Raw genomic sequence first — 27,007 nt, forward strand, 5'->3', positions numbered from 1 at the left:
GAGCAGATGCTGCCTGGCTCCACAGCCCTACCACGGGTCATGCAGTCACCCAGGGCTAGGCAAGTCAGCCATCTTTGGGCATGACATACTGCTGCCCCAGGGCCTCCTTTCCCACTGGTCTTTAGCAGATAACTTAATGACTACTAGTCTGCAGCTCAATCTAAGAATCAAGCAGAAGGGACAGAGACATGCCTTTCTGGAAAAAAAATGTAAAGAAGTGAACATTCTGGAGAGGAGAGGTATACAGGACTGGGAGGAGTGAGTCCACTCTGGGGATGAAGCCATGGGTAGGATGACTTCTTTTGACTGAAGAGGGTGGCAGTGAGTGTCCCCAATAGGCCTTGTGCCCCTGTGCTTTTGCTGGCCTCTGTCTCCCGAGTTATCTACCAGAAAATTAATTTTGAGCAAATAGCTCCCCATTGCCCTAGGAACACAGTCCAGGCTCCTCAGCAGGCCTTGGCAGCCTTCCATGGTCCCCCCCTCAGTCCTCAGGGTCCCCTGTGCACTACCACGACCCTGAAGCCCACCCAGACCCAGGTGCTGAGAGACTGCGAAAGCTTGTTGGAACCCCCGAGCAGGTCCCTGTGGGTCTGGAAGGGCCCTCCTGACCCTGCCTGGCCGCCTCCTGGGTCACACTGGGCTCAGGGGCCATTCTGACAGGAGAGGAAACCCCCAGTGCCCCAGGTCGACGTCATGGTGGGTCAGGCGGACACTCGCTGTCTCTGCACGCATCACACGGCGCCCCGTGCCAGTGCCTATTGGCACGTCCGGCCCCTTCCAAGGCTGTTTGCTCCTGGAGTGCTTGGCGGCCTCCTGGGCCACTGCCCCATTTCCTCCCGGTGGAGCGTGGAGGGACGGAGGGAGGCGATGGGGACCCGCGGGCGCAGGTGCGCAGGCCAGGGCCGTGCAGAGCCACCGGCCGGCCTGCGGCAGGAGGTTTGGGGGGCGGCTTAGGGTCCGGGCCCCGCCGGCAGCCGCCTCCCTGGCGTGGCGCACGCGCGCAAAGCGCTCGCAGGGGCGCCTGGCCCGGGACCGCGCTGTCCAAGGACTCGCTCTTAGAATCTGGCCCTTTCCCGCTGCTCCCGGGGCGCGGCCGGGAAACCCCAGGCGCTGGAGCCTGGGAACGGGCCGGGGGTGAGGGCGGAGTGGCAGGGGAGTGGCGGGGGCTGCTGGGACGGGGCGAAGCCCACGTGACTCAGGGAGGGTGAGCCACCCCACCCCCTGCAGGGGCCTTGGGGAGGGAAAGTCTCTTGTATGGCGTGCCCGCTGGAAGCCAAGTGGTCCAGCGCCAGACACTGCTCAGCCTTGCCTCGCTCTGGCAGCCCTTCCTCGCTGCAGTGTTTCCTGCAGTGCTAGTGTGAGACCGTGGGGTTTGGGTGTGTCCTTGCCCCCTTCCGGTCCAAACGACCCTCCCCAGAGCTGGGGGTGGGGATCGGGTGAAAACAGCTGGGGCGCAGGGGGCTAAGAGGGGCATTCCAACGGGCGGGGTGGGGCGGGTGCGGCCCCCGAAGCCCAACCCTGCGGCCCCGCCTCACTGCAGCCACACCCCTAGCTCCGCCCCACGCCCGCATTTAAAGGGCTCACTCTCTCCACAGCACAACCTCCGCTGTCTGCATCGCCCCGTGCGCGCTGAAGTGCCTGCGACTTTAATTAAAGGGCCGTCCCCTTGCCTAGGCTGCAGCACCGCCCCTCGGCTCCTCGCGCCTCAAAATGAGTAGCTCCCACTCCCGGGCGGGCCAGAGCGCAGCAGGCGCGGCTCCGAGCAGTGGCGCTGACACGCGAGACGCCGAGATGCCGGCCACAGAGAAGGACCTGGCGGAGGACGCGCCTTGGAAGAAGATCCAGCAGAACACGTTCACGCGCTGGTGCAATGAGCACCTCAAGTGCGTGAGCAAACGCATCGCCAACCTGCAGACGGACCTGAGCGACGGGCTGCGGCTCATCGCGCTGCTCGAGGTGCTCAGCCAGAAGAAGATGCACCGCAAGCACAACCAGAGGCCCACGTTCCGCCAGATGCAGCTCGAAAACGTGTCGGTGGCGCTTGAATTCCTGGATCGTGAGAGCATCAAGCTTGTGTCCATCGGTGAGGGCACGGGCCGCCCTGTGGCGCTGGGAGGGCGAGGGTGGGGGCTCCGCGTGTCCTCCCATCTTCCCTTGGCCGACCCCTCCCAGCCACCCCCCTAAGCCACAGCACTGTCCCAGGGGCCCGCGGGCCACCTGGCTTCGCGCGGGCCTCGAGAACAAAGGCGCGCAGGCAGGCCGGCCCGGCAGTGCGAACCGCTACGCGCCCCCACCCGCCCCACCCCGGCTGGCCCACGCCCAGGCTGAGCTCACATCCTCCGCAGACCACGCCCCCGCCGCTGAGCCTGCGGTGGGAGAGGGCCTGGGGCGGGGGCTTACGGGGGAGGGGCCGTGGTGGGGGACGGACGGGCACTGGCCAGGCTCTGGCCCTGCGCCCAGCGCCCCATCCCTGAGGAGGGGGAGGCCTGGGCTCTCCACCCCCTACAGCAATTTGGAGAGGGCCTTCTGGCGCCCCTGTGGTTCCTAAACCGGTTGGAGATCGTGGGTCCCATTGTCTAGGACTCTTGGCTTTTTCTGGCCCTGGAAGATGGGCCCCCCACTGGAGATGGCTCCAACCCCCAGTTTAGATTTTCCCCAGGGAGCTTAGGGGACCGGAGGGGACCATAGCTAGCAAAACGGCACCAGAGATGAGTCTGGGTGTCAGCTTGTAGCATGCTTAGACACCAAGTTACTGCTGATCTTAGACCAGACTCTTGCTCCCACTTTTGTGCATCTAGAATGCAGGAATTGGTTGGGAGGTACTCCAGCGTGCGCTGGGCTCACTGGGTTGGTGAGGCTTCATTGGCCGGGCCTACTGTAGCATCCCAGGCTCTTCTCAAGATGAGGGCCCCTCAGGCACAGGCACCAGAACTGGTGCCTTCGGGGGAATGTGCAACAGGGAGAGAAGAAGGGGCATGAGTTTTCTTCAGAATTGAAAGAAGCCTTCCAGTTGTCCATATGGCCCTGGCACGGTCCATGCTGAGCCTGAGAAAGTGAGGGACCAAAAATCAGGTGCCCCCAACGACTCAGAGGGCAGGTCTCAAGGGACCCACGTCTTTCTTTGGAATGCCATTCGAGGCTGAGGCCCACCCCCCAGTTCCAGCTTCAGTCTAGCCAAGCTGAGTCATCTCTGAGCCTTGGGTGGGGGGGCAACCGGATGTGGGGAGGCAGGCCACACCCCAGCTGTCTGGGGGGGGGTCTTCTCCTCCCTCCTCCCTTCTTCTCCTCCTCTTGTGAGCTGGCTGGAGCAGGCCTAGTTCCCAGAGCTTTGCCATATAAGGCAAAAAAATGTTGGAAAGCAGCAGTGATTAGGGGAGGGAGGGGGCAGGCTGGCCCAGGGGCTGGGGAAAGGGGGTGGGATGGGGCGGGGCCATCCAACTAGGCAGTCTCCCAACCCTGGGCCCCGGTCCTTCCCTCCCTTTTTTGTGAGAGGGATGGGGAGGGCCTAGGCTGGCCTCCTATGGACCAGGGGGAGGGCCCAGACAGACCCACCAGGGCTGATGAGCTTGATCTAGTGTGTTCCCTCAGGGGTCACAGCAGCAGGCGGGCCTCAGGCCTCCTGAGGGCTCTTATGCTGGACCCAGGACTCTGGGGGTGGGGGCCTGTTGGGAAGCCGAGGATGGTCCTGTGCCCTTGGTCTTCTCTGAACCATCCAGTCACCCCTACCCTGAAGCCGCATCTTTATCCTCCAGCCCGCCATATGGGGACTTCTGCAAGGCAGAGATGCAGAACTGGGACCAACCCCAGCCTGGGAACAGGGAGTCCACGCTGCTTTGAGTGGCTCAGCTGGTTCTCAACATGCTGCCTGTTAGATTCGGAGGCCACCTGCCATTGATGGCTCTTTTGGTGGCATCCATTCTCTTCTCAACCCCAAGTTGACTCACTAGACAAGTGTTTTCTCTTGATTATGGTGGGGGGGGCCACGGACACTAGCAGGGATTCCAAAGACAAGCCCACCCGTTCTCAGAGCCTCACCTCCAGCCCCCCATCTCTTGAGGAGGCTGAAACCCAGAAGGGCCTTGGGCGGGGCCCAGAGCCGGAGGGGTTGCCATGGTAACAGGGTGCAGAGTGTCCGCCCTAACCACTTCCCCTGTGGTGAGCTTGGTGGCTGCCTGCCTGAGTGAGGCCCAGTGGCCCGTTAGGTGGTGAGGAGGGCGGGCAGTGGCTGGGCAGGCTCTGCTGAGGCAGCAGGACTCGGGGACCCCACCCATGGCCTCTGCCACCCTAGTTCCCAAGCTGGGGCCTGGGCATCCAACCCAGGCTCACTGGCTCTGCACTCCTCTTCCTCAGGCTGGGTGAGAGAGCCCCCTGAAATGTGTCCTGCCTGTCATCCTGGCTGGCAGGCCATCCCTGCTGGTCCCCAGTGAGTCAGGGCCATGCAGCTCAACTACTGGTTCCTTTGGGCTCCCGGCCCCTCCATTGTGCCAGGCCTGCTGCTGGACTCCCAGCTTGGCTCTGCGGGGCGTGGGAGAGCACTAAGGAAGTGGGGGGTGGGGCTCACACCCTCCACCCAAAGGGTCCTTGCCCAACGCCTCCGCTTCCTCTGCCTCATGGCTGCCTCATGCCGCCCACCCTGGGGCAACAGTTGTATTTCCCAACCACCCCACCCGCCGGTCTTCCTCTTCCTCAGCCTAAGCCCCAGCCCTCCTCCCCTTCCAGGGCCAGGTCAGAGGCCCTGGCAGCTAGGCCCGCAGGGACTGGGCCATTCCTCCTCTCCATTCCCTGGAGACCCCTAGAGATGAGCAGTGTGCCCCTACTTGGGCAGCTACAAAACCCTCATCCCGTTCACTCTCCAGAGCCATCTTTGGGGGAGAGGGCTCCTCCAGAGGCTTACCCAGCCCTGTCTGCATCCTGGGTCCTCTGGGCCCACCTGGCCCCAGGGCTTCTGGCAGCACCCCCTCATTGTGCTGTATTGTCACCCTGCATCTGTGGGTATCTCCCCTTCCCCCAGAAGTCTCCTTCACCTCTGAATCCCTTACTATACCCCACAGGGGGCCTCTCTCTCCTCCCTGGGGCTCCCCATGCTGCCATACTCTCCACTGCCTGGGAGTGGCCTGATGCCCTGTGTGTGTACCCCCCAAGCCTGTGTGTGTGTGTGTGTGTGTGAGCGCGCGCACGTGCGGGGACACAGGGGTGGCCCCCCGCCTGCCCAGCGGTGCCCCTCCTTTTCTTCACAGACAGCAAGGCCATTGTGGACGGGAACCTGAAGCTGATCTTGGGCCTCATCTGGACCCTGATCCTGCACTACTCCATCTCCATGCCCATGTGGGATGAGGAGGAGGATGAGGAAGCCAAGAAGCAGACACCCAAGCAGAGGCTCCTGGGCTGGATCCAGAACAAGCTGCCACAGCTGCCCATCACCAACTTCAGTCGGGACTGGCAGAGTGGCAGGGCCCTGGGCGCCCTTGTTGATAGTTGTGCCCCGGGTGAGGGGTGTGGGAACGGAAGGCGGGGGGCTGGAGCTGGGGCCGTCTGTGGGTGGAGTGGAGGGGACGGCCTGCAAGGGGGTGCTGCAGCCCCCTAGACTCACAGCCTTCCTTGCACCACAGGCCTGTGCCCTGACTGGGACTCCTGGGATGCCAGCAAGCCTGTGAACAATGCACGGGAAGCCATGCAGCAGGCCGATGACTGGCTGGGCATCCCTCAGGTACACTCCTGCCTGGCTGCCTGGGGGCTGTGGTCCCAGTGGGGAGAGGTGTCATATCCCAGGAACTTGAGGCTTGGAGGCCAAATGGCTCCTGTATTCTGCCTGTGACAGGTGATCACCCCCGAGGAGATTGTGGACCCCAATGTGGATGAGCATTCTGTCATGACCTACCTGTCCCAGTTCCCCAAGGCCAAGCTGAAGCCAGGGGCTCCCCTGCGGCCCAAACTGAACCCGAAGAAAGCCCGAGCCTATGGGCCAGGTGAGGGAGCCGGGCCGGGGCTCTCCTGTGTGCTGACCTCCTCTCTGTAGGACAGTGTCCTCTCTGCACTTAGAGGTCCCAGGGAGTCTTCAGTCGCATAGTGGCGAGGTTATCAGGTGCCCCCTGATGGTCAGATAGGAGTGGGTCAGGGCTGGTCACAACTGGCCACTGGGCTGCTAAGTTCCCCACATCACATAAGCCTGAGGTGGAACGTGTTCAGGGAGGGAGGACCCGGCTGCTTTACTGTAAATGGAGATGAAACCCAGCCAGGGTGTCATGTAGGAGCAAGGGCCCAGACAAACCCGAGTGAGTGTTCCAAAAAACAGGCCCAGGCCTGTCCACAGCAAGAGTGCAGCTGGGGCCCAAGGCCAGGCTCCATGTGCCGCAGTTTACACTGAGCTGACTCAGTCAGTTCAGGATGTGCCTGACGGGTATGGCAGGGAGGGGCACCGAGCCTGCAGAGGGAGGTGCTCCTGAAGGGTGAGGGGATGGAGGGGTGAGGTGGCAACCCTAACAGCCGGCCTATGGCTTCCTCACCCTCCTCTGCAGGCATCGAGCCCACGGGCAATATGGTGAAGAAGCGGGCAGAGTTCACCGTGGAGACCAGGAGTGCCGGCCAGGGGGAGGTGCTGGTGTACGTGGAGGACCCAGCCGGACACCAGGAGGAGGTAGGGCCGCAGGCAGGCGGCAGGGCACTCCAAATGGAGGGGCCACTCTTAGCAAAGGCTCATGGGCTTCTTCCCACCACAGGCAAAGGTTACCGCCAATAATGACAAGAACCGTACCTTCTCTGTCTGGTACGTCCCCGAGGTGACGGGGACTCACAAGGTGAGCCCTCAGCCCGTGGGGAGGCTGGTGGAGGGGGCAGTGGCTGGAGAGTCTCAGCCCAGCTCTCATGGCCTGCCCCTCCTGGGAACAGGTCACTGTACTCTTTGCTGGCCAGCATATCGCCAAGAGCCCCTTTGAGGTGTATGTGGACAAGTCCCAGGGTGATGCCAGCAAAGTGACTGCCCAGGGCCCTGGCCTGGAGCCCAGCGGCAACATCGCCAATAAGACCACCTACTTTGAAATCTTCACAGCAGGTGAGGGGAGGTTGCCAAGGCCAGCAGGTCTGGGAGGAGAGCTGCTGGGGCCCAGGAGCAGCCTGGAGGCTCTGGGAGCTGAGCCGGTACCTTGTGGCAGGAGCTGGCACAGGTGAGGTGGAGGTCGTGATCCAGGACCCTGCAGGACAGAAGGGCACTGTGGAGCCTCAGCTGGAGGCCCGAGGCGACAGCACATATCGCTGCAGCTACCAGCCCACCATGGAGGGTGTCCACACAGTGCATGTCACGTTTGCTGGTGTGCCCATCCCTCGCAGCCCCTATATTGTCACTGTTGGCCAAGGTAGGCCAGTCCTGGTGCCCCCTGCTGGAGTGCTGTGCCCTAGGCCTCCCAAGGGAGGGGGCAGCAGGGGCGGGTCCCCCTCCAGCACCCCCCACCCTGGCGCCCTAGGTCTCTGTGCTTCCACTGTCTGGGCACGCTCTCTTTCCTCCCTGCTGGGGTCCTTCCTCCTCTTGTTGCCCCTTTCCGTGTCTCTCTCTCTCTCTCCACGCTTTCACCTTTGGAAGAGCTCGCTCCAGCTATCTAGAAACCTGCTGCTCTCTGCTCTGCCCACAGGGTCAACGGTACTTGGATCTGTCTTCCTCTGGGAGGGAAGGGGTGGGCTGGGCGGGGAGCTGGGGGCTGGGGTGGAGCAGGGAGGAGGAGGCCTGCCATGTCCTGGCCTGGGCCACAGGTTCTGGAGTCACAGCCCCTTCCAGTTCTTTCTTGGGTGTCCCTCGCCATCCTGTGGGGCCAAGTTCTGAGGGATCCCCATCCTGATGCCCAGCCCTGTGGGACACAAGGGAGGGGTCACCCAGCACCAGCTCCCAGTGACTCAGCCGGCCCTCTGCCCGCAGCCTGTAACCCAGGTGCCTGCCGTGCTGTTGGCCGGGGCCTTCAGCCCAAGGGTGTACGAGTGAAGGAGACTGCCGACTTCAAGGTGTACACCAAGGGCGCAGGCAGCGGGGAGCTGAAGGTCACTGTGAAGGGTCCCAGTAAGTTGGCCTGCTGCTGGGGTGGGTGGTGGCAGCCCTAGGGCTGCTGCTGGGCAGGCCTGAGGCCCTCCCTTGTCTCTGGCAGAGGGTGAGGAGCGTGTGAAGCAGAAGGACCTGGGGGATGGCATCTATGGCTTCGAGTATTATCCCATGGTCCCTGGCACATACACTGTCACCATCACGTGGGGCGGCCAGAACATCGGGCGTAGGTGAGGCCCCAGGCAGAGTGCTCAGAGCCAATGCACTTCTCCCCCTGCTGGTCTCAGGCCAGCCCCCTCCAAGGAGGTGCCCCTCAGCATTCTACTATGTGGCTGTCTCTTCGCAGTCCCTTTGAGGTGAAGGTGGGCACCGAGTGTGGCAATCAGAAGGTTCGGGCCTGGGGCCCTGGGCTGGAGGGCGGCGTTGTTGGCAAGTCAGCAGACTTCGTGGTGGAGGCCATTGGGGACGATGTGGGCACCCTGGGTAAGTTGGAGGCTGTGGTGTGGGCACCTGGGGGCAGAGAGTGGTGAGGGCCACACCCCTGAGGCTCCAGGGTGCTGATGGAGTTGGTGGCTGTTGTCAGGCTTCTCGGTGGAGGGCCCGTCACAGGCCAAGATCGAATGTGACGACAAGGGTGATGGTTCCTGTGATGTGCGCTACTGGCCCCAGGAGGCTGGCGAGTATGCTGTGCATGTGCTGTGCAACAGCGAGGACATCCGCCTCAGCCCCTTCATGGCTGACATCCGTGAGGCGCCCCAGGACTTCCACCCAGACAGGGTAAAGGGCACATGCCGCTGGCCTGGGTCTCAGCCCCCTTCTGCCTCTGCTTGGGGGTTTGGCTGGGGAGGGGCCCAGGCCCTGGGCTGGTATCCCCAGCAGTGTGCTCCTGCCACTCTGTGTCCTGCACTTGGCCTGCACTTGGTCCCCTGAGATCTGGGTGGCTTCCCATCAGGTAAAGGCACGTGGGCCTGGATTGGAAAAGACTGGTGTGGCTGTCAACAAGCCGGCAGAGTTCACAGTGGATGCCAAGCACGGCGGGAAGGCCCCTCTCCGGGTCCAAGTCCAGGTGAGGTATCCACCTATGGTGGGGGCAGGGTGCGCAAGTGCTGAGGCTGGGGCACTGACCAACAGGCCCACCTGCTCCTGCCTGCTTTCCAGGACAATGAGGGCTGCCCTGTGGAGGCGTCAGTCAAGGACAACGGCAATGGCACTTACAGCTGCTCCTACGTGCCCAGGAAGCCTGTGAAGCACACGGCCATGGTGTCCTGGGGAGGCGTCAGCATCCCCAACAGCCCCTTCCGGGTGAGCCGGCCTTTAACCCATCTCCCTAGGCCACCTGCTTGCTTTGTGTCTAGCTCTATTTGGTAAAACTGCAATACCGTACAGTTCACCCATTTTAAGTGTACAACTCAATAGCTTTGAATACATTCAGAGTTGTGCAGCCACCCCACAATCGAAGGTGAGGACGTTCTCATCATCCCAAAAGAAACTCCTCTACCCCCCAACTTCCCCCTGCCCCAGCAGCCAGGCAACCACTCCTGGGCTCCCTGTCCATAGAGGTTTGCCTATTCTGGAGACTTCCTACAGATGGAGTCATATGATCAAGAGGTGGCCTCTCGTGTCTGGCTGCTTTCCCTTAGCGTCATGTTTTCACTGTGGGTCATCCATGGGGCAGCACGAATCAGCGCTTCATTCCTTTTCGGGCCGAATAAGATTCCGTTGTCTGGAGAGACCACACATTGTGTATCCATCCGTCCATCAGTTGATAGACGTTTGGGATGTTTTACCTTTGGGCTATTGTGAATAGTGTCACTGTGAACATTCAGGTACAAGTGTTTGGTGGACGAGTGATCTCATTTCTCTGGGTAGATAAGATACCTAAGAGTGGAACTGCACCAACATATGGCCAGTTGATGTTTAATCGTTTGAGGAATCACCAGACTACTTCCGCAGGGGATTGCACCATTTTGCGTGCCTGCCGGCAATGAGTAAAGAAGCCCCTGCCTCTCCTCCAGGCTGCTCATGCCTTTGTACTTGCTCCTGTGCCCTGCAGGTGAACGTGGGAGCCGGCAGCCACCCAAACAAGGTCAAGGTGTATGGCCCAGGAGTGGCCAAGACGGGGCTCAAGGCTCATGAGCCCACCTACTTCACTGTGGACTGCACGGAGGCCGGCCAGGGTGAGGCCCTGCCATGGGTGGGTGGGGGGGTAAGTGGGTGAGGCGTCTCCATGAGTTCCCAGCCTCCGCTCCCTGCCCTGCCACAGGTGACGTCAGCATCGGCATCAAGTGTGCCCCTGGTGTGGTGGGCCCCGCTGAGGCCGACATCGACTTTGACATCATCCGCAATGACAATGACACCTTCACAGTCAAGTACACACCCCGTGGGGCTGGCAGCTACACCATCATGGTCCTCTTTGCTGACCAGGTGGGTGGTGCTGCTCCCAGCCCCTAATACCACTGGGTATTGGGGTGCTGCTCTCCTCTCAGCCCTTCTCCTCCTGCCTGCTGCAGGCCACACCCACCAGCCCCATCCGGGTCAAAGTGGAGCCCTCCCATGATGCCAGCAAGGTGAAGGCCGAGGGCCCAGGCCTCAGTCGCACAGGTGAGACCAAGTCCCCTGTGGGGAGGTTGAGGGGCCTCAAGGGGGTTGAGACGAGGTGCCCCTACACGGTTGCCGTGTCTCCTCAGGTATCGAGCTTGGCAAACCCACCCACTTCACGGTCAATGCCAAAGCTGCTGGCAAAGGCAAGCTGGACGTCCAGTTCTCGGGGTTGGCCAAGGGGGACACAGTGCGTGATGTGGACGTCATTGACCACCATGACAACACCTACACAGTCAAGTACACTCCTGTGCAGCAGGTAGCTACCTTGACTCACTGCAGCTGCACCCCTTCACTATACCCACTGAGCTCATGGGCTTCCTTGCATGGTGGGCTGGGTGGACTAATCCAAGGGGCTTCCTGCCCACTCTCATTTCCCACCTGGAAGAGAGCAGGCTTAGAAGGCCGGGGGTCAGGGAGCAAAGCCAGTGCTCTCTGACTCCCCCCCCACACCATGGAGAAGCTGTAGGCCAGGGTGACCAGGGTCATGACCCATGACTCTGCTCTTCTGCACCCCTCCCAGGGCCCAGTGGGCGTCAACGTCACTTACGGAGGAGATCCTATCCCCAAAAGCCCGTTCTCAGTGGGGGTGTCTCCAAGCCTGGACCTCAGCAAGATCAAGGTGTCCGGCCTGGGAGAGAGTAAGTCACTGGGGCCCTTGTCACAGTCACTGAGGGTGCCCCAGGGGCTGCCTGGGCCAGGCATCACAGTTCTCTCCCTCCTCTCTTCATCTCAACAGAGGTGGACGTTGGCAAAGACCAGGAGTTCACTGTCAAGTCCAAGGGCGCTGGTGGCCAAGGCAAAGTGGCGTCCAAGATTGTGGGCCCCTCAGGCACACCAGTGCCGTGCAAGGTGGAGCCAGGCCTGGGGGCTGACAACAGTGTGGTGCGCTTTGTGCCCCGTGAGGAGGGGCCCTACGAGGTTGAGGTGACCTACGATGGCATGCCTGTGCCCGGCAGCCCCTTTCCTCTGGAAGCGGTGCCCCCCACCAAGCCTAGCAAGGTAATTGGTGTACGGGGGGGGGCCATCCCATCTTCTCCGGACTTGCCCTCGCCCTTTCTCATTTTTGTCCTTATGACCGATGGCCCCACCCAGGCCTGCTTGTGCCCCTGTCTAGTGGGGGAAGGAAGCTAGAACAAGAAAAGGTAGATGGAAGGTCAGGCTGGGGCTCTAGGGTCAAGGGTCAGGGAGGTGGCTTGGCTTTGGCTCCTGACCTGCCCCTCCTCCCTCAGGTGAAGGCGTTTGGGCCGGGGCTGCAGGGCGGCAGTGCAGGCTCCCCTGCTCGCTTCACCATCGATACCAAGGGTGCCGGCACCGGCGGCCTGGGCCTGACGGTGGAGGGCCCCTGCGAGGCCCAGCTTGAGTGCCTGGACAATGGGGACGGCACATGCTCCGTGTCTTATGTGCCTACCGAGCCTGGGGACTACAACATCAACATTCTCTTTGCTGACACCCACATCCCTGGCTCCCCATTCAAGGCCCACGTGGTTCCCTGCTTTGACGCATCCAAGGTCAAGTGCTCAGGCCCTGGGCTGGAGCGGGCCACTGCCGGTGAGGCAGGCCAGTTCCACGTGGACTGCTCGAGCGCTGGCAGTGCAGAGCTGACCATCGAGATCCGATCCGAGGCAGGGCTGCCAGCAGAGGTGCACATCCAGGACCACGGTGATGGCACGCACACCATCACCTACATCCCCCTTTGCCCTGGGGCCTACACTGTCACCATCAAGTACGGCGGCCAGCCTGTGCCCAACTTCCCCAGCAAGCTGCAGGTGGAGCCTGCGGTGGACACCTCGGGCATCCAGTGCTATGGGCCTGGGATCGAGGGCCAAGGTGAGAGGCCCCACTGTGGGCAATGGGAGCAGGGAGGAGCCAGGGCCCTCAGGGCTCCTGGAGCCCCATGCCTCCTCCCCATGCCCCCCCTGCAGGTGTCTTCCGAGAGGCCACCACTGAGTTCAGTGTGGATGCCCGGGCTCTGACGCAGACTGGAGGGCCGCACGTTAAGGCTCGTGTAGCCAACCCCTCAGGCAACCTGACCGAGACCTACGTGCAGGACTGTGGTGATGGCACATATAAAGTGGAATACACACCTTATGAGGAGGGTGTGTGCTGGGGCTCCCGAGGGACGGGGGATGGGGTAGGGCAGCCTGGGCTCTTCCTGATCTGGCCTGCTTTCCTCCAGGACTCCACTCTGTGGACGTGACCTATGACGGCAGCCCTGTGCCCAGCAGCCCCTTCCAGGTGCCCGTGACTGAGGGCTGTGACCCCACCCGAGTGCATGTCCACGGGCCAGGCATCCAGAGTGGCACCACCAACAAGCCCAACAAGTTCACTGTGGAGACGAGGTGAGCAAGCACCTGAGAGGCAGGAGCCACGATGGGTCTTAGAACCCCAGGGAGTAATGGGCTGTCTCTTTGGACCAGGGGAGCTGGCACGGGGGGCCTGGGCCTGGCCGTAGAGGGCCCCTCCGAGGCTAAAATGTCTTGCATGGATAACAAGGATGGCAGCTGCTCAGTCGAGTACATCCCCTATGAGGCCGGCACCTACAGCCTTAATGTCACCTACGGCGGCCACCAAGTGCCAGGTAAGGAGGCAGGTAGGTCGATACCAGGCTGGGACCACCCACTCGCTCTTTGCTCTTTCTCATATAGCTGCCATCCCTCTTCTCCCACCAGGCAGTCCTTTCAAGGTCCCTGTGCATGATGTGACAGACGCATCCAAGGTCAAGTGCTCTGGGCCTGGCCTGAGCCCAGGCATGGTCCGTGCCAACCTGCCTCAGTCCTTCCAAGTGGACACGAGCAAGGCCGGTGTGGCCCCACTACAGGTCAAAGTGCAGGGACCCAAAGGTGAGTGTTCCCACGCCTGGGCGCAGGGGGTCGGGAGGGCAGAGTCCTCTTTGAGGGGGGCCAAGGGAGGAGACCGGAGGCCCAGTGTGTGGAGGCTGGGACAGGTGTGCAGGCAGTAGAAGGAAGAGCCTCAGGTGACAGCGGAGCCAGTGCCCAGGAGCAGGGGACCCAGAAGGAGGTAGAACAGACAGGACCTGGCCACTGAACAGATGTGGTGGGAGGGAGGGCAAGGGTCCAAGATTGCCCCCAGATTAGTGTCTGGAGTCACAGAGGCTCAGGGCCATTTCTGGGGATGGGCAGATGAAAGCAAAGTGAGGTCTAGGCCTGGGGTGGGGGCTGGGGGCACAGCTGAGTTCTTCCTGGCCCTCTGGTTTGGTGGGGCTGGGGGCCCAGGGGACTGCCTGAGTCTCTGTCTCTGGGACTGGGGCCAGGCCTGGTGGAGCCGGTGGATGTGGTGGACAATGCCGATGGCACCCAGACTGTCAACTATGTGCCCAGCCGAGAGGGGCCCTACAGCATTTCAGTGCTATATGGGGAAGAGGAGGTGCCCCGCAGGTAAGAGGCAGGGCTCACTGCCTGTGGGGAGGGGACTGGGCTGGTTGCCAAGAACCTTCCTGACCACTCACAACACCCTGGCCCAATAGCCCCTTCAAGGTCAAGGTGCTGCCTACGCATGATGCCAGCAAGGTGAAGGCCAGTGGCCCCGGGCTCAACACCACGGGCGTGCCCGCCAGCCTGCCTGTGGAGTTCACTATTGATGCGAAGGACGCAGGAGAGGGTCTGCTGGCTGTCCAGATCACGGTGAGCTGGCCGCCTGGGTGGCTCCCGGGCCCTGCTGGAGCGCAGCTCAGGGCATGGGGAAGGTGAGGGAGGGAGGGGCCCAGATCGGAGCGGTGTGCAGCGTGTGACATTTAGCTGAGGCGGGTGGGCCAGTCCCGGGTGGGCCAGTCCGGCTCTCTGCTCTCCCTCGGGGGCCATGCCAGTGAGGGCAGGTCTCCCGCGTCTAGGGTGGTGGTGACAGGCCTGGGCTTCCCCACACATGCACACACTCGCTGCTGACTTTGAGGGCGTTACCAAAGTCCTTAGTGCCTCAACTTGCCCACCTGTCACATTCTCGTGGGCCAGGTATAACACTAGGATGCTGACATCTTCCAGGGGAGCTCGGTTCTGGGGCAGGCCCTGGGGCGGAGGGTGGGAGCCGAGAGGTGCTCATGGTGATAAAGCGGGATGGGCGCCAAGCTCCCTGGCCCTGCCTGTTGTCACATGGGGGAGTGTTAGGCATTTTGGGGCTTCTCTTCTGGATTTTGCCCATGGGGAAGTAAAGGACAGTGGCAGATGCAGGCAGCTGTTTGCGGCTGTGGCTGTTGAGCGGCTCAGAGGTTGTCCCTGCTGCCGCGGAGCTGTGGTGCTCGCTCTTCTGAGAGGGTCCTGGGCCTGCTGGCCTTGGGCCAACCACCTTCCCTGTGCTATGCCACACAGGACCCTGAGGGCAAGCCCAAAAAGACACACATCCAAGACAACCACGATGGCACGTACACGGTGGCCTATGTGCCAGATGTCACGGGCCGCTACACCATCCTCATCAAGTATGGTGGCGATGAGATTCCCTTCTCCCCGTACCGCGTCCGGGCCGTGCCCACTGGGGATGCCAGCAAGTGCACGGTCACAGGTGAGCCAGCCCGCCAGCGGCCGCGGCGCTCAGCACGGGGCTTGGGTGTGCCTGTGTGCAAGGGCTCGCTGCTTGGGGCGGCGTGTGGGAGTGGGGGCCGCCCCCTTGAGTGACTCACCTGACCTTTCTCCTTGCTCTCTGCCCTCTCACCTCAGTGTCAATCGGAGGTCACGGGCTAGGTAAGCTGCTTGCTGGGGCCACTCCCAATGCCCCTCCTGCCCAGAGGGCAGCTTCCTTTCCTCTTCCGTGCTGATTCCCAGGATAGTTCCAGCTGCAGCTCTTGGCAGGGACAGAGCGGGGGACTTAAGGGTTAGGGCCCAGGGAGGCCTCCGGAGCTGAGCATGAGCGCTCTGGCCCTCCCCCTCTCTGGGCCGCTGTTTCCCAATCTGAGAAGTCGGGTTGCAGCTGAGAGCTTTGGGGTGAGGTGCGTCCTGTGAGGCACCCCACTGGGGGTCTGGGGATCTTGGCACCCTGGGGAAGCCCCAGGGGCGGGCAGCAGGCCCTTCCTTCTCGCTTCCTCCTTCCGTGTCAAGGGCTCCTCCATGGGCTAAGGGGACAAGGGGTCTCCTCCGACCAGTGGGAGTCCCCAGCCCTGGCCAGATCCACAGACCCTCATCCCCACCTCCCAGGGGCCTCTGCGTCCCAGGCCGGGGGAGGTGCAGGCTGCATGAGCGGGTGGGGCTGGCTGGTAGTGCAGTAGCACCAGCGTTGACTGCTTGGGCGGCCAGCATGGCGGGGCGTGGCCCAGCCTCAGAGCCCCAAAGTGCACTCGGTGGCCCACCCGCCCTCCCCGCCTCCTTCCCTCCCCCTATTCCCACAGCAGTGACGTTATTCAGGTGGCCCCAACCAGGCATGGAGGTTCTCCTGCTTGGGCATGGGAGGGGAGAGCCAGCCCCAGCCAGGGACACTAGGGACACTGATACAAGGCGACAACTACTTGGGAGCCTCTGAAAGCTGCAGGCTGGGAGCTTGGGTGAGGTGGCTTGGGAGAGAGTGAGAGGGTGGCTAGGGATTCGTGGCAGGGACTCACCAGCTTTGTGGAGCAGGTCTCAGGATCTGAGGTGACAGACGTGTGCCTAGGGCAGGGGGACAGGGCCTTGGAGACCAGGGACAGGGTCAAGACTTGGCTAAGGGAGTAGTCTCAGTTTATCTGGCCACTGTGTGCAGAATGGAGGCAGAGAGCCCAGTTGGGGAGCCAAAGTCACTTTTGGACCAGTTGGAGAAGTGGCTTGGGCCAGGCTGGTGGCATTGGGGCTTGAGCGAGGAGCAGCCAAGACCTGCTGATGGGCTGGGTGCTGGGTCGGGAATGTGGGGAGCCGGGGTCTGAGCCACTAGCTAGATGGTGGGGTCCAGGTTCTGAGCTGGGGAGAACAGGTGTGGGCAGGTGTGGGGTGAGGCCTCCCAGGGCATGGTGGGCAGCAGGCAGCCAGGTCTAGAGCTCATGGGAGCTGCAGGAGGCCAGCATGGAGCCTAGTAGCACAGCAGGAGCCCTCGGCTGATGGGGGAGCTCAGTGGCACGCTGGCCGGGGGGGTGCCTTGAACTTAGCCCTTGAGTGGGTTCGGTGCTCCTGGCTGCTTCCCTGGCGAGGGCCGGGCTACAGAAAGCACTCTCGCTGCCAGGCCTCACAACCCACAGCCCCCCAAGCCTCCACGGCTGAGCCCAGATCATAACGTCACTGTCCCTCTCCTTTCCTCGGGCACTCTGGGGCCCTGGAGGCTGCTCAGCTGCTCTGCCCTTGCAACCTAGTGGCGGTGGCTGTGGCTTGGGCCTCCTGTCCCTGTTCCCCCTGGGTGCTGCCACTGCCTGCTGTGCTGTGCTGCTCGGGTGCTAACCCCGTTGCCTCCCTGCTTCCCTGCTCCCAGCTCCCTGCCTGCACCGGGCCATGCCCGGCCATCCCTCATTGTGAGCCTCCCCTCTGGTTGAGCGAGCATTCTCAGTTGTCAGGAAACTCCAGTTTCACCTTCAGGCCTGGGGGCGGGAGGCAAGTGTCACGTCCCCCCACGCTGCAGCAGGACTCTGCCTCACCGCGTCTGCACATAGCACTGGGGCCAGGGCCAGGGCCAGGGCCAGGCCGTGGGGGCAAAGGCAGCTGGGGCCCAGCCAGAGCGCTGGTGTTGGTCAGTGTGATCCATGGCACTGGCTGAGACCGAGTTGGCGGGGGGGGGGGGGGAGGGTGTGGCAGCAAAAGCTTGTGCCCTGATGGCGGCAGTGGCCTCATGGGCCTCCAGGCTCTTCCTTCCTCGCAGACACCTGGGTGCCACCTATCAGGCCTTTCCCACGTCGGGGCTACCCCCAAGATAGGACTCCCTGGCTTGAGGTGGCTCAGGGGAACCTTTCCTGCCTTCTGAGAAACCACTCACCATCCCAGCTTGGGGGGCGGGGGCGGGAGGCCTGGCTGTGCTTGGTGGTGGCAGTAAGAGGCCTGGGTGGGCGGCAGGCGGACCAGAGTGGCCTGAGCAACAAGCTCACATGCTGGCCCCCCTTTGGGGACCCACCCTGCCCCACCAGGTGCTGGCATCGGCCCCACCATCCAGATAGGGGAGGAAACAGTGATCACCGTGGACACCAAGGCGGCAGGCAAAGGCAAGGTGACCTGCACCGTGTGCACACCCGACGGCTCTGAGGTGGACGTGGATGTGGTAGAGAACGAGGATGGCACCTTTGACATCTTCTACACCGCCCCCCAGCCAGGCAAATACGTCATCTGCGTGCGCTTTGGTGGTGAGCACGTGCCCAACAGCCCCTTCCAAGTGACGGTAAGGAGGGGCTTGGGGGGAGGGCACTGGGCAGGGCCTGGCCTATCCCCCCCGGGGTTCCCTGTGACGACAGAGTCTCCAGCTCTTGTGCATTGCTCTGCAGGCTCTGGCTGGAGACCAGCCCACAGCACAGCCCCCACTGCGGCCTCAGCAACTGGCCCCACCGTACACCTATGCCCAGGGTGGCCAGCAGACCTGGGTATGGCCTGGCCTGCTTCCTCCCAGGGGACACTTGGGGGCTGGCCAGCTGGATGTTCCGTGAGACCCCATTCTGCCACCTGTGAGGAGGGACCCCAGATCCTCCCGCCTGGGACTCCCTCCCCTCCTGCAGTCCCTTACTTGGGCTCTCTTTCTCCACTGCAGGCCCCAGAGAGACCCCTGGTTGGCGTCAATGGGCTGGATGTCACCAGCCTGAGGCCCTTCGACCTCGTCATCCCCTTCACCATCAAGAAGGGTGAGATCACTGGTAAGTGGGAGTGGAAAGGAGCTCGGGAGCCTCAGAGGCCAGGGTGTGCCAGTGGGCTGCCCTGATCCCGGCCCCGCTGCCCTGCAGGGGAGGTGCGGATGCCCTCGGGCAAGGTGGCGCAGCCGGCCATCACTGACAACAAGGATGGCACTGTGACTGTGCGCTATGCACCCAGCGAGGCAGGCCTGCATGAGATGGACATCCGCTATGACAACATGCATATCCCAGGTGCGCCCCACATCATGCCGCCACCACCTCACAGGGGCCCAGGGCTCAAGGGAGGACCTGGGGGCGACAGAAGGCTCCCATTCCATGGGGCCCCTCTGCCTGCCTCAGGAAGCCCCCTGCAGTTCTACGTGGATTACGTCAACTGTGGCCACGTCACCGCCTATGGGCCTGGCCTCACTCACGGAGTGGTGAACAAGCCTGCCGTCTTCACTGTCAACACCAAGGACGCGGGAGAGGGTGAGCAGCAGCTCTAGTCCTGATCTGCCTGTGTGCTGCAGGACGTGGGAGATGCTCCCCGAAGGGGGCTCCCTGCCCCACCATGCTGGCCCTGTTTACCTAGTGGAGCTCCTCCTCATTGGTTCAGTGTCCCTGGGTGCAATTCCCACCCTCACCCGTCACTTTCTCCAGGGGGCTTGTCCCTGGCCATCGAGGGCCCATCCAAAGCAGAAATCAGCTGCACCGACAACCAGGATGGGACGTGTAGCGTCTCCTACCTGCCCGTGCTGCCTGGCGACTACAGCATCCTGGTCAAATACAATGAGCAGCACATCCCGGGCAGCCCCTTCACCGCCAGGGTCACAGGTGGGTGGCACTGGGAGAAGTGACAAAAGCAGGGTGGGTGCAGTCTCCCTCCATGCCTGGACATGCAGTGACTGTCCCCTGCCAGGTGACGACTCGATGCGCATGTCCCACCTGAAGGTGGGCTCTGCCGCTGACATCCCCATCAATATCTCGGAGACGGACCTCAGCCTACTGACGGCCACTGTGGTGCCGCCCTCGGGCCGGGAGGAGCCCTGTCTGCTGAAGCGGCTGCGCAACGGCCACGTGGGTAAGAGGCCTTCTGCAAAGGAGGGAGGCTAGGGGCTGCACACCTTTCCCTGGCTGACAGCCCCACCCTGTGCCCAGGGATCTCATTTGTGCCCAAGGAGACAGGGGAGCACCTGGTACACGTGAAGAAGAATGGCCAGCACGTGGCAAGCAGCCCCATCCCCGTGGTGATCAGCCAGTCAGAGATTGGGGATGCCAGCCGTGTGCGGGTCTCAGGCCAGGGCCTCCACGAAGGCCACACCTTTGAGCCCGCAGAGTTTATCATCGACACTCGTGATGCAGGTAGGCGGTGGTGGCCTGCCAGCCAGGGTGAGACCACTGTGCTTGGTCCCCTAGCTCAGGAGTGTCCCTCCTGCAGGCTACGGCGGGCTCAGCCTGTCCATCGAGGGCCCCAGCAAGGTGGACATCAATACAGAAGACCTGGAGGATGGCACATGCAGGGTCACCTATTGCCCCACGGAGCCTGGAAACTACATCATCAACATCAAGTTCGCTGACCAGCATGTGCCTGGTGAGTGCAGCACCCATGCCCCTCCCCCTGGCTGGGCCACCCTCCTTGCCACACCTCAGGGCCCACCTGCAGAATGTAACTTGTGTGGGCCGTGGGCTGTGCCTTCCTCCTGCAGGCAGCCCCTTCTCCGTGAAAGTGACAGGTGAGGGCCGGGTGAAAGAGAGCATCACACGCAGGCGACGGGCCCCTTCAGTGGCCAATGTTGGCAGTCATTGTGACCTCAGTCTGAAGATCCCTGGTAGGAAATCTAGGGAGCCAGGGAGGAGTCTGGGGGAGTCTTGGGTGCCAGCCATAGCCGGCCCCAAGCAGAGGGGTTGGATACCAGGGCTCCTGCTCACCAGGCCGTCCCCCACTTACAGAAATTAGCATCCAGGACATGACAGCCCAGGTGACTAGCCCATCGGGGAAGAGCCACGAGGCTGAGATCGTGGAAGGGGAGAACCATACCTACTGCATCCGCTTTGTGCCCGCCGAGATGGGCATGCACACTGTCAGCGTCAAGTACAAGGGACAGCACGTGCCTGGGAGCCCCTTCCAGTTCACCGTGGGGCCCCTGGGGGAAGGGGGAGCTCACAAGGTCCGTGCCGGGGGCCCTGGCCTGGAGAGGGCTGAAGCCGGAGTGCCAGGTAGGCTTGCTTCCCGCCAGGCTCTTACTCTCCTGTGCGGGGCTGGGGGCTGAGGGGTGGACGAAATAGTGAGAAGACACGCTGATCTCAGCTGTGCTTGGAGGTGCTGAGGCCAGGGGAGCAGCCCTCCATGAGGACACATTGCTTTCCCACAGCTGAATTCAGCATTTGGACCAGGGAAGCTGGTGCTGGAGGCTTGGCCATTGCTGTTGAGGGCCCTAGCAAGGCCGAGATCTCCTTCGAGGACCGCAAGGACGGCTCCTGTGGTGTGGCCTATGTGGTCCAGGAGCCAGGTACTGAGGGCCTGGCTGGGGTCAGGAGAGGTGGCGCCCAGGGGTGGGTGTTGGTCTGATTCTACGCAGACAGCCCCGCCTGGCTCCCACCCTCCACCTTGAGGTCCCAGGGCAACCCAGGCTCTTTGTGGGAGGCAGGAGGCTCGAACGCTGACAAGTGGGGGCTTCCCAGCATGACCTCTGTGCTCTCTTCCTGCCCAGGTGACTACGAGGTCTCAGTCAAGTTCAACGAGGAGCACATCCCCGACAGCCCCTTCGTGGTGCCCGTGGCTTCTCCGTCTGGCGACGCCCGCCGCCTTACTGTTTCTAGTCTTCAGGTGAGGCACCGAGAGAAACCGCCCACCTGGGGCTCCTGGGCCCGGCCAGACCAGAGCCGCCACATGGAGCAGGCCTCGGCCCTGTGTTGAGCGACCTGTCCAGCCCAGTTCAGGGCACCGGGCCTCTGCTCTGGCCGGGTGCAGCCCATACTTGGGGTCGGCAGGAAGCACCCCTGCCCACCGTGTGGAGTTTTTCTCGTGTCTCAGGTCTAAAGGCTTTGAACAGAAGCCTGTGCCCCTTGAGCACCAGGGCTGAGGTTTAAAGAGGGACAGCCTGCCAGGTGTGTGATTGCAGTGCATGGGTCTGGGGGTGGGGGCGTGTGCCTGTAGCTTGCTGCCCCTCGAGAATCAATGGCTCTCCCTCTTTAAACCAAGTTGGACGCCAGATGGGTAAGTGCGGCCTTGTGGGCCTCCTGCTTCTGGGGCCCTGCCCTCCCTCACCCCAGCACCAGCGGCCCTGTCTAACCACGTCTGCTGTGCTTCCAGGAGTCAGGGCTAAAGGTCAACCAGCCAGCCTCTTTTGCAGTCAGCCTGAACGGGGCCAAGGGGGCGATCGATGCCAAGGTGCACAGCCCCTCGGGAGCCCTGGAGGAGTGCTATGTCACAGAGATCGACCAAGGTGAGGCCTTGTCCCTGCCCAGCCACCCAGCCATTTCTGCCCTGGCCCTGCTGGGAGCAGTGGGCCGCCTCTGGGCCTGCCCAGCTGGCTGGAAGCAGGCTGAGAGTGCAAAAGGAAGGTACAGATTCTGAAAGCAGCGGAGACAGGGCCCAAATGCCTGGGCTCCTTCAGCCAGGCAACCCTTCCCCAACTCGTGACCCAAGCCCTTGGGGATCTGCCTCAGCAGCCATGGCTGCTAGGAAAAAGAGAGCCTTCCGCAGGGAGTATGATGCAGTCTCTTGAGGGAGAGACCCAAAGTCTATTCATGGGGCTGCTCAGTGCTCTCGCCAGAGCATGGCACTTACAGGCAGGCCTGGGGCAGCCCGCAGTGGGAGGAGCTGCTTGGCCAAGTTTCACTAGTCTCACAGCCTAGTCCTGCCCTTTCCTAGCTGCGTGACCTCGAGTCCCGGTCAACACACAGGGCATATGGCATTTCACGGTTGCCTTTCTAAGGAGGCAGTAAGGCGGGTATTTTGCTTATAAAAGATTTCAGTCCAGGGCCGGCCCCGTGGCTTAGCGGTTAAGTGCACCCGCTCCGCCGCTGGCGGCCTGGGTTCAGATCCCAGGTGCGCGCACCGATGCACCGCTTCTCCGGCCATGCTGAGGCCACATCCCACATACAGCTACTAGAAGGATGTGCAGCTATGACATACAACTATCTACTGGGGCTTTGAGGGAAAATAAATAAATAAATAAATAAATAAATAAAATTATTTAAAAAAAAAAAAAAGATTTCAGTCCAAATGAGCCCCAGTAGCGGGCTGCTCGGGCATCTAAAGCTTCAGCCCTCAGGCTTCAGGAGGTCTGTGTTGCGGGGTGTGGGTGCCCAGCACAGTCCCCAGAAGAAGCTGAGTGGGCTGTGTGGACCTGCTGGACTCACACTGGTGGGCAAGGGACACCCCTCACAGATGCCACTTGTTTGGTTTTGAGGGAGAGACCCCAGGCCCACAGCAGGCTGCTCTGTTCCTCAGATAAGTACGCCGTGCGCTTTATCCCACGGGAGAATGGTGTCTACCTGATTGATGTCAAGTTCAATGGCACCCACATCCCTGGAAGCCCCTTCAAGATCCGAGTTGGGGAGCCTGGGCATGGAGGGGACCCAGGCCTGGTGTCCGCCTATGGTGCCGGCCTGGAAGGCGGCGTCACAGGTAGGTCAGTGGGTACAGCTTCTGGTATGTGGACACGGCTTCTAGGGCCCCTCCTCTAAGCTCTCAGTGACGACAGGAGGTGTACAGAGGTGACAAGGCTATGCTGGAGGGAGGGGGATGGGGGTGGGGAAACGGGCCGGGCCAGCTCTGCCTGACCTCCCGTGCTCCCAGGGAGCCCAGCTGAGTTTATCGTGAACACAAGCAACGCGGGAGCTGGTGCCCTGTCAGTAACCATCGACGGGCCCTCCAAGGTGAAGATGGATTGCCAGGAGTGCCCTGAGGGCTACCGCGTTACCTACACCCCCATGGCACCTGGCAGCTACCTCATCTCCATCAAGTATGGCGGTCCCTACCACATTGGGGGCAGCCCCTTCAAAGCCAAAGTCACAGGTGAGCCCTGCACTAGACTGCTGGTGCCCAACCGAATGCCAGGTACTCAGGCCACCTATTAGCCCTACCTTCTCTGCCTCACAGGTCCCCGTCTCGTCAGCAACCACAGCCTCCATGAGACATCATCGGTGTTCGTGGACTCCCTGACCAAGACTGCCAGTGCCCCTCAGCATGGGGCACCGCTCCCAGGTCCCACCGATGCCAGCAAGGTGCTGGCCAAGGGCCTGGGGTTGAGCAAGGCCTACGTGGGCCAGAAGAGCAGCTTCACAGTGGACTGCAGCAAAGCAGGTGGGCTCCCAGGCCCCGGCCCCCAGCCCCAGCCCTTCCAGAAAGAGAAGGCCAGAAATAAGACAGGATGGCCAGTGCCTGGGAACACAGGAAGGGGGGGTGTGAGGTGGGCTGGGAATGCTTTTCGGGGTGTGGCTGTCACTTCTAGAGCCACTTCCTATTGGGGTCTCCCTGCCATCTCCTCTACCCTTTAGGAAAGTGCCTCAGAGGCACTGGAGTTTTCTGTCCTGGCCTGGGGGGTGGCAGTGCTGGCAGATCTTTAGGAAGGGCTGTCACCCTGGAATAGGTCAGGGGAAGGAGAGGATACAGGACAGGAGAAGGAGTTCAGTGCAGTGGCAACTGAAAGGAGGGGACTTGGGACCTGGGACTGAGGCCCCTTCCCTTGCCCCAGGCAACAACATGTTGCTGGTGGGGGTGCACGGCCCCCGGACGCCCTGCGAGGAGATCCTGGTGAAGCACGTGGGCAGCCGGCTCTACAGCGTCTCCTACCTGCTCAAGGACAAGGGGGAGTACACGCTGGTGGTCAAGTGGGGCGACGAGCACATCCCAGGCAGTCCCTACCGTGTCCTCGTGCCCTGAGCTCTGTGTCCATGCCGGCCGACAACTCCCAGGACGAGAAGTGCCCCTGCCCCTGCCCCACCACCCGAGCAGCCCCCCTTCCTCTCCTCAGCCCTGGAGCCCTGGCCAGCCCTGGCCACCCTGTCACTGCAGCCTCCCCTGCCCTGCGCTCACCTGCCTCCACTTGGGCAAAGGAGAAAGGCGAGCAGAGGGAGCTGTTTGGTGGCTCTGCCTGTCTTCTTTGGTTCCGGGAGGGGTGAGGGGTGGGGGTCCTGTGCACACCCACCCGCTAGTTCTCTTCCCTAGCCAAGAGGAATAAAGTTCTGCTTCCGTTCTCCTGAGGGTGGCTCTACCTTTCTTGCAAGGGTGCCTGCAGGGTGGATCAAAGCCTTGGCCCAGGCCACAGACTGCAGGACCTTCAGGCCCGGCCCCTTCCACTGCCCAAGCATCCATGGGCTCCTGCTGCCCCCAACCCTCGCCCCACCCCTTGACTCCAGGAGGCCCCATCGGCACTCACCTCCTCTATGCCTCCCTGGGTTCAGACCAACGTGGGGCAAGGGGTGTGTAGTGCCCCCAGAACAGGGCCTGGTGCTGGTACACTTGTCCCAGGCTGTACCAGGAACAGATGCTATCCTAGGGGAAGGCCAGGCCATGGCCAGTCTGTAGGAGGCAAAGTGCTGGGGCAGTGGGAGGGGGCAGTGGGTGGACACATTCGAGGCACTGCCTGCTGGCCACAGACTTTGCCTGATGCCCACCCTGGCCTCAGGTGTCCTCGCCTATCCTGCCCTCCCTCCCTGAATTGGCCTTGCCATGGTTCCCTACTGCCATCAGTGCACTGGGGAGATCTCAGCCCCCTTTTTTTTTGTTTTTTTTTTTTTTGAGGAAGATTGGCCCTGTGGTAACATCGGTTGCCAATCTTCCTCTTTTTTCCCTTTTCTCCCCAAAGCCCCAGTACATAGTTGTGTATCATAGTTGCAGAGTTATAGCTCTTCTGTCTGGGACACCGCCTTAGCATGGCTTGATGCGCAGTGAGTAGGCCCCCCCAGGATCCAAATTGGCGAACCCCGGGCCGCAAAAGTGGAACTCGCGAACTTAACCGCTACACCACCAGGCTGGCTACTCTCTCTTAACCATCCCCTCATCTACATCCTGTCCATTACCTCTCATGTCCTGCCCAAGCATCTCTTACTCTAAAAAACAAAACAAATCGCCCAACACCCCACCTAAGTCCTCCCAGCTTTGCAGCCCTCTGCATACAGATCTGATGTCCCCACTGTGGCCCGCACAGTCACCCCTCTCCCTGCCTTGGGTAGCAGGCAACCTTGACCCCCACATGCAGGGAAGGGCCCAAAAGCCAGTGAAGCGTCAGCCTTGTGTCTCCTTCCCCAACTGGGCAGCTCCAGGCATGCTGGCCATGCCCCATTCTGGAAGCACTTTTTGGACCAGCATGAGCCCAGAGCCCAGGGCACAATCACATCTTGCCCACGGCCTAGTGAGAAAGCGCATGAGTCACAGAGGGGTAGAGAGAGGGGACAAGGTAGTGGCAAGTGGGCAGCTCCCTAAGGCCAAGACCAACAGCTCTAACCACACCACGTCCTCAGCATGGGAAGGGGAACAGGCACAGCAAGGGCAACCACTAAACTGCAGGAAAGTGGCACTGGATCCTCACTGTTACTGTACCTGGGGCTGGGATGCTGCCCCACGCTCCTGGTGGCCAGTCGCTGGAGACTCTGCCCCCGGAAAGCAGGCGCAGGCGGGACACAGCTACAAGAAGTCAGGCCCCGCCCCCTGGCTCACCTCTTCCCCCACTGCACTGGCTGGCTGGGAGGGGAGGGAGGCAGGTGCGCTCTGGAAGCTTCTAGAAGCTGCCCAGCTGGAGAGGGGGCAGGAGGAGGCAGAGCCAGGCCCAGAGAGGTCTAGCACTGGCGGGGGATAGAGGGCCCCCTGAGACACCCCCTTCTCCCCTCGCCCACCGGGCGGCCCTCCCTCCCCTGAGTCACCCTCTAGAGCCTCCTGCCCCCTCCCTGTGCCGATCCCGCCAAGAGGAGAGAGTCCTGCCTCCCATCCTCTCCAAGCCCCCGCCTGTTGGGGCCCCATCAGGAAAAGGGCCCCAGAGCTGAGCCGAGCTAACCCTAACCGGGAGATCCTGTCCCCTCTCCAGACGCCACATCACGCCCAGACAGCCGTGACACATGTGGGGCAGCAGGGCGGAAGATGGCAACCTCGGGGGGGCGGGGGGGAGGGGGGGACAGGCCCCTGGGGACAGCCCTGGATAGAGGCTACGGGTCAGACCAGGCCTGAGCCTGAGGCCCGCCCAGGCAGGGAGCAGGAGGGAGTGAGACCCAGGCGCCGCCTCTGCCAGGGCTCCGGGGGAGGACAGGCAGATGGCCCCAGGAAAAGGAGCACTGCACTGGGACCCCATCCTGCTGGAGGCAAACGGCCTGGCACCCGACCCCACTGGACAAATCCCCTGAGGACACCCCGGCTGCTTAGGAGCAGACAGGGAGGTGCACGGCCTGGGCCCTCAGCTGGGCTCACGCACGGCACCGAGTGTCGGGGCCTGGCCACCCGCCCAGAGGCAGCAGGGGTGGTGGCCCGGCCCCAGCAGGGCCCAGGAACAGAGGAGAGCTCCCGGCCACACGCCCTCCCCGGGCTGGCCCCATCTCACCTACTAAGTCTGGGGAGGGAACGGCTGGTCGCCCCAGTTGGGAGCAGCCCTGCTTCCTGCAGGTCCTGCCTGGTCTGAGTCCAGGCAGGGCAGGGCAGGGGGTGGCGGAGCTGACCGCCCCCACCCCACAGCCAGCCTCCA

General features: G+C 62.3%; 1 protein-coding gene across 5 annotated transcripts; it reads left to right on the top strand.

Annotated features, from left to right (window-relative positions):
* The first annotated feature begins 1,616 nt into the window (after positions 1-1,616).
* On the top strand, positions 1,617-24,539 carry FLNA (filamin A). Of its 5 annotated transcripts, none has more exons than XM_058534996.1 (47): positions 1,617-2,083; positions 5,238-5,486; positions 5,610-5,707; positions 5,819-5,966; positions 6,516-6,634; positions 6,717-6,794; positions 6,886-7,048; positions 7,149-7,349; positions 7,865-8,041; positions 8,127-8,250; positions 8,367-8,503; positions 8,604-8,797; positions 8,973-9,086; positions 9,179-9,322; positions 10,074-10,197; positions 10,284-10,444; positions 10,531-10,621; positions 10,708-10,877; positions 11,142-11,259; positions 11,358-11,620; positions 11,851-12,448; positions 12,544-12,717; positions 12,798-12,960; positions 13,039-13,199; positions 13,291-13,461; positions 13,893-14,016; positions 14,106-14,262; positions 14,941-15,130; positions 15,286-15,309; positions 17,640-17,887; positions 17,991-18,086; positions 18,251-18,353; positions 18,441-18,581; positions 18,690-18,818; positions 18,990-19,163; positions 19,249-19,410; positions 19,488-19,691; positions 19,768-19,920; positions 20,036-20,158; positions 20,280-20,546; positions 20,702-20,839; positions 21,041-21,156; positions 21,643-21,775; positions 22,786-22,962; positions 23,134-23,352; positions 23,437-23,640; positions 24,032-24,539. In XM_058534996.1, exons 1-47 carry the CDS (start codon positions 1,711-1,713, stop codon positions 24,217-24,219), a joined length of 7,983 nt encoding a protein of 2,660 aa, XP_058390979.1. In that variant the 5' UTR covers positions 1,617-1,710; the 3' UTR covers positions 24,220-24,539. The 5 variants fall into 5 exon arrangements, with proteins under 5 accessions (XP_058390979.1, XP_058390983.1, XP_058390981.1 ...); XM_058535000.1 differs by having other exon boundaries at positions 12,097-12,448; XM_058534998.1 differs by having other exon boundaries at positions 7,904-8,041.
* The last annotated feature ends 2,468 nt before the right edge of the window (positions 24,540-27,007 follow it).

This window comes from Diceros bicornis, chromosome X, assembly GCF_020826845.1.
Source record: "Diceros bicornis minor isolate mBicDic1 chromosome X, mDicBic1.mat.cur, whole genome shotgun sequence".
Lineage (NCBI taxonomy): Eukaryota > Metazoa > Chordata > Mammalia > Perissodactyla > Rhinocerotidae > Diceros > Diceros bicornis.

Coding starts and splice junctions, on each gene's coding strand:
- FLNA (XM_058534996.1), top strand. CDS start 1,711: ATGAGTAGCTCCCACTCCCGGGCGGGCCAGAGCGCAGCAGGCGCGGCT. Junction 10,622..10,707: donor CCCAGGCCTCAGTCGCACAG/GTGAGACCAAGT, acceptor GTGTCTCCTCAG/GTATCGAGCTTGGCAAACCC. Junction 23,641..24,031: donor AGTGGACTGCAGCAAAGCAG/GTGGGCTCCCAG, acceptor CCCTTGCCCCAG/GCAACAACATGTTGCTGGTG.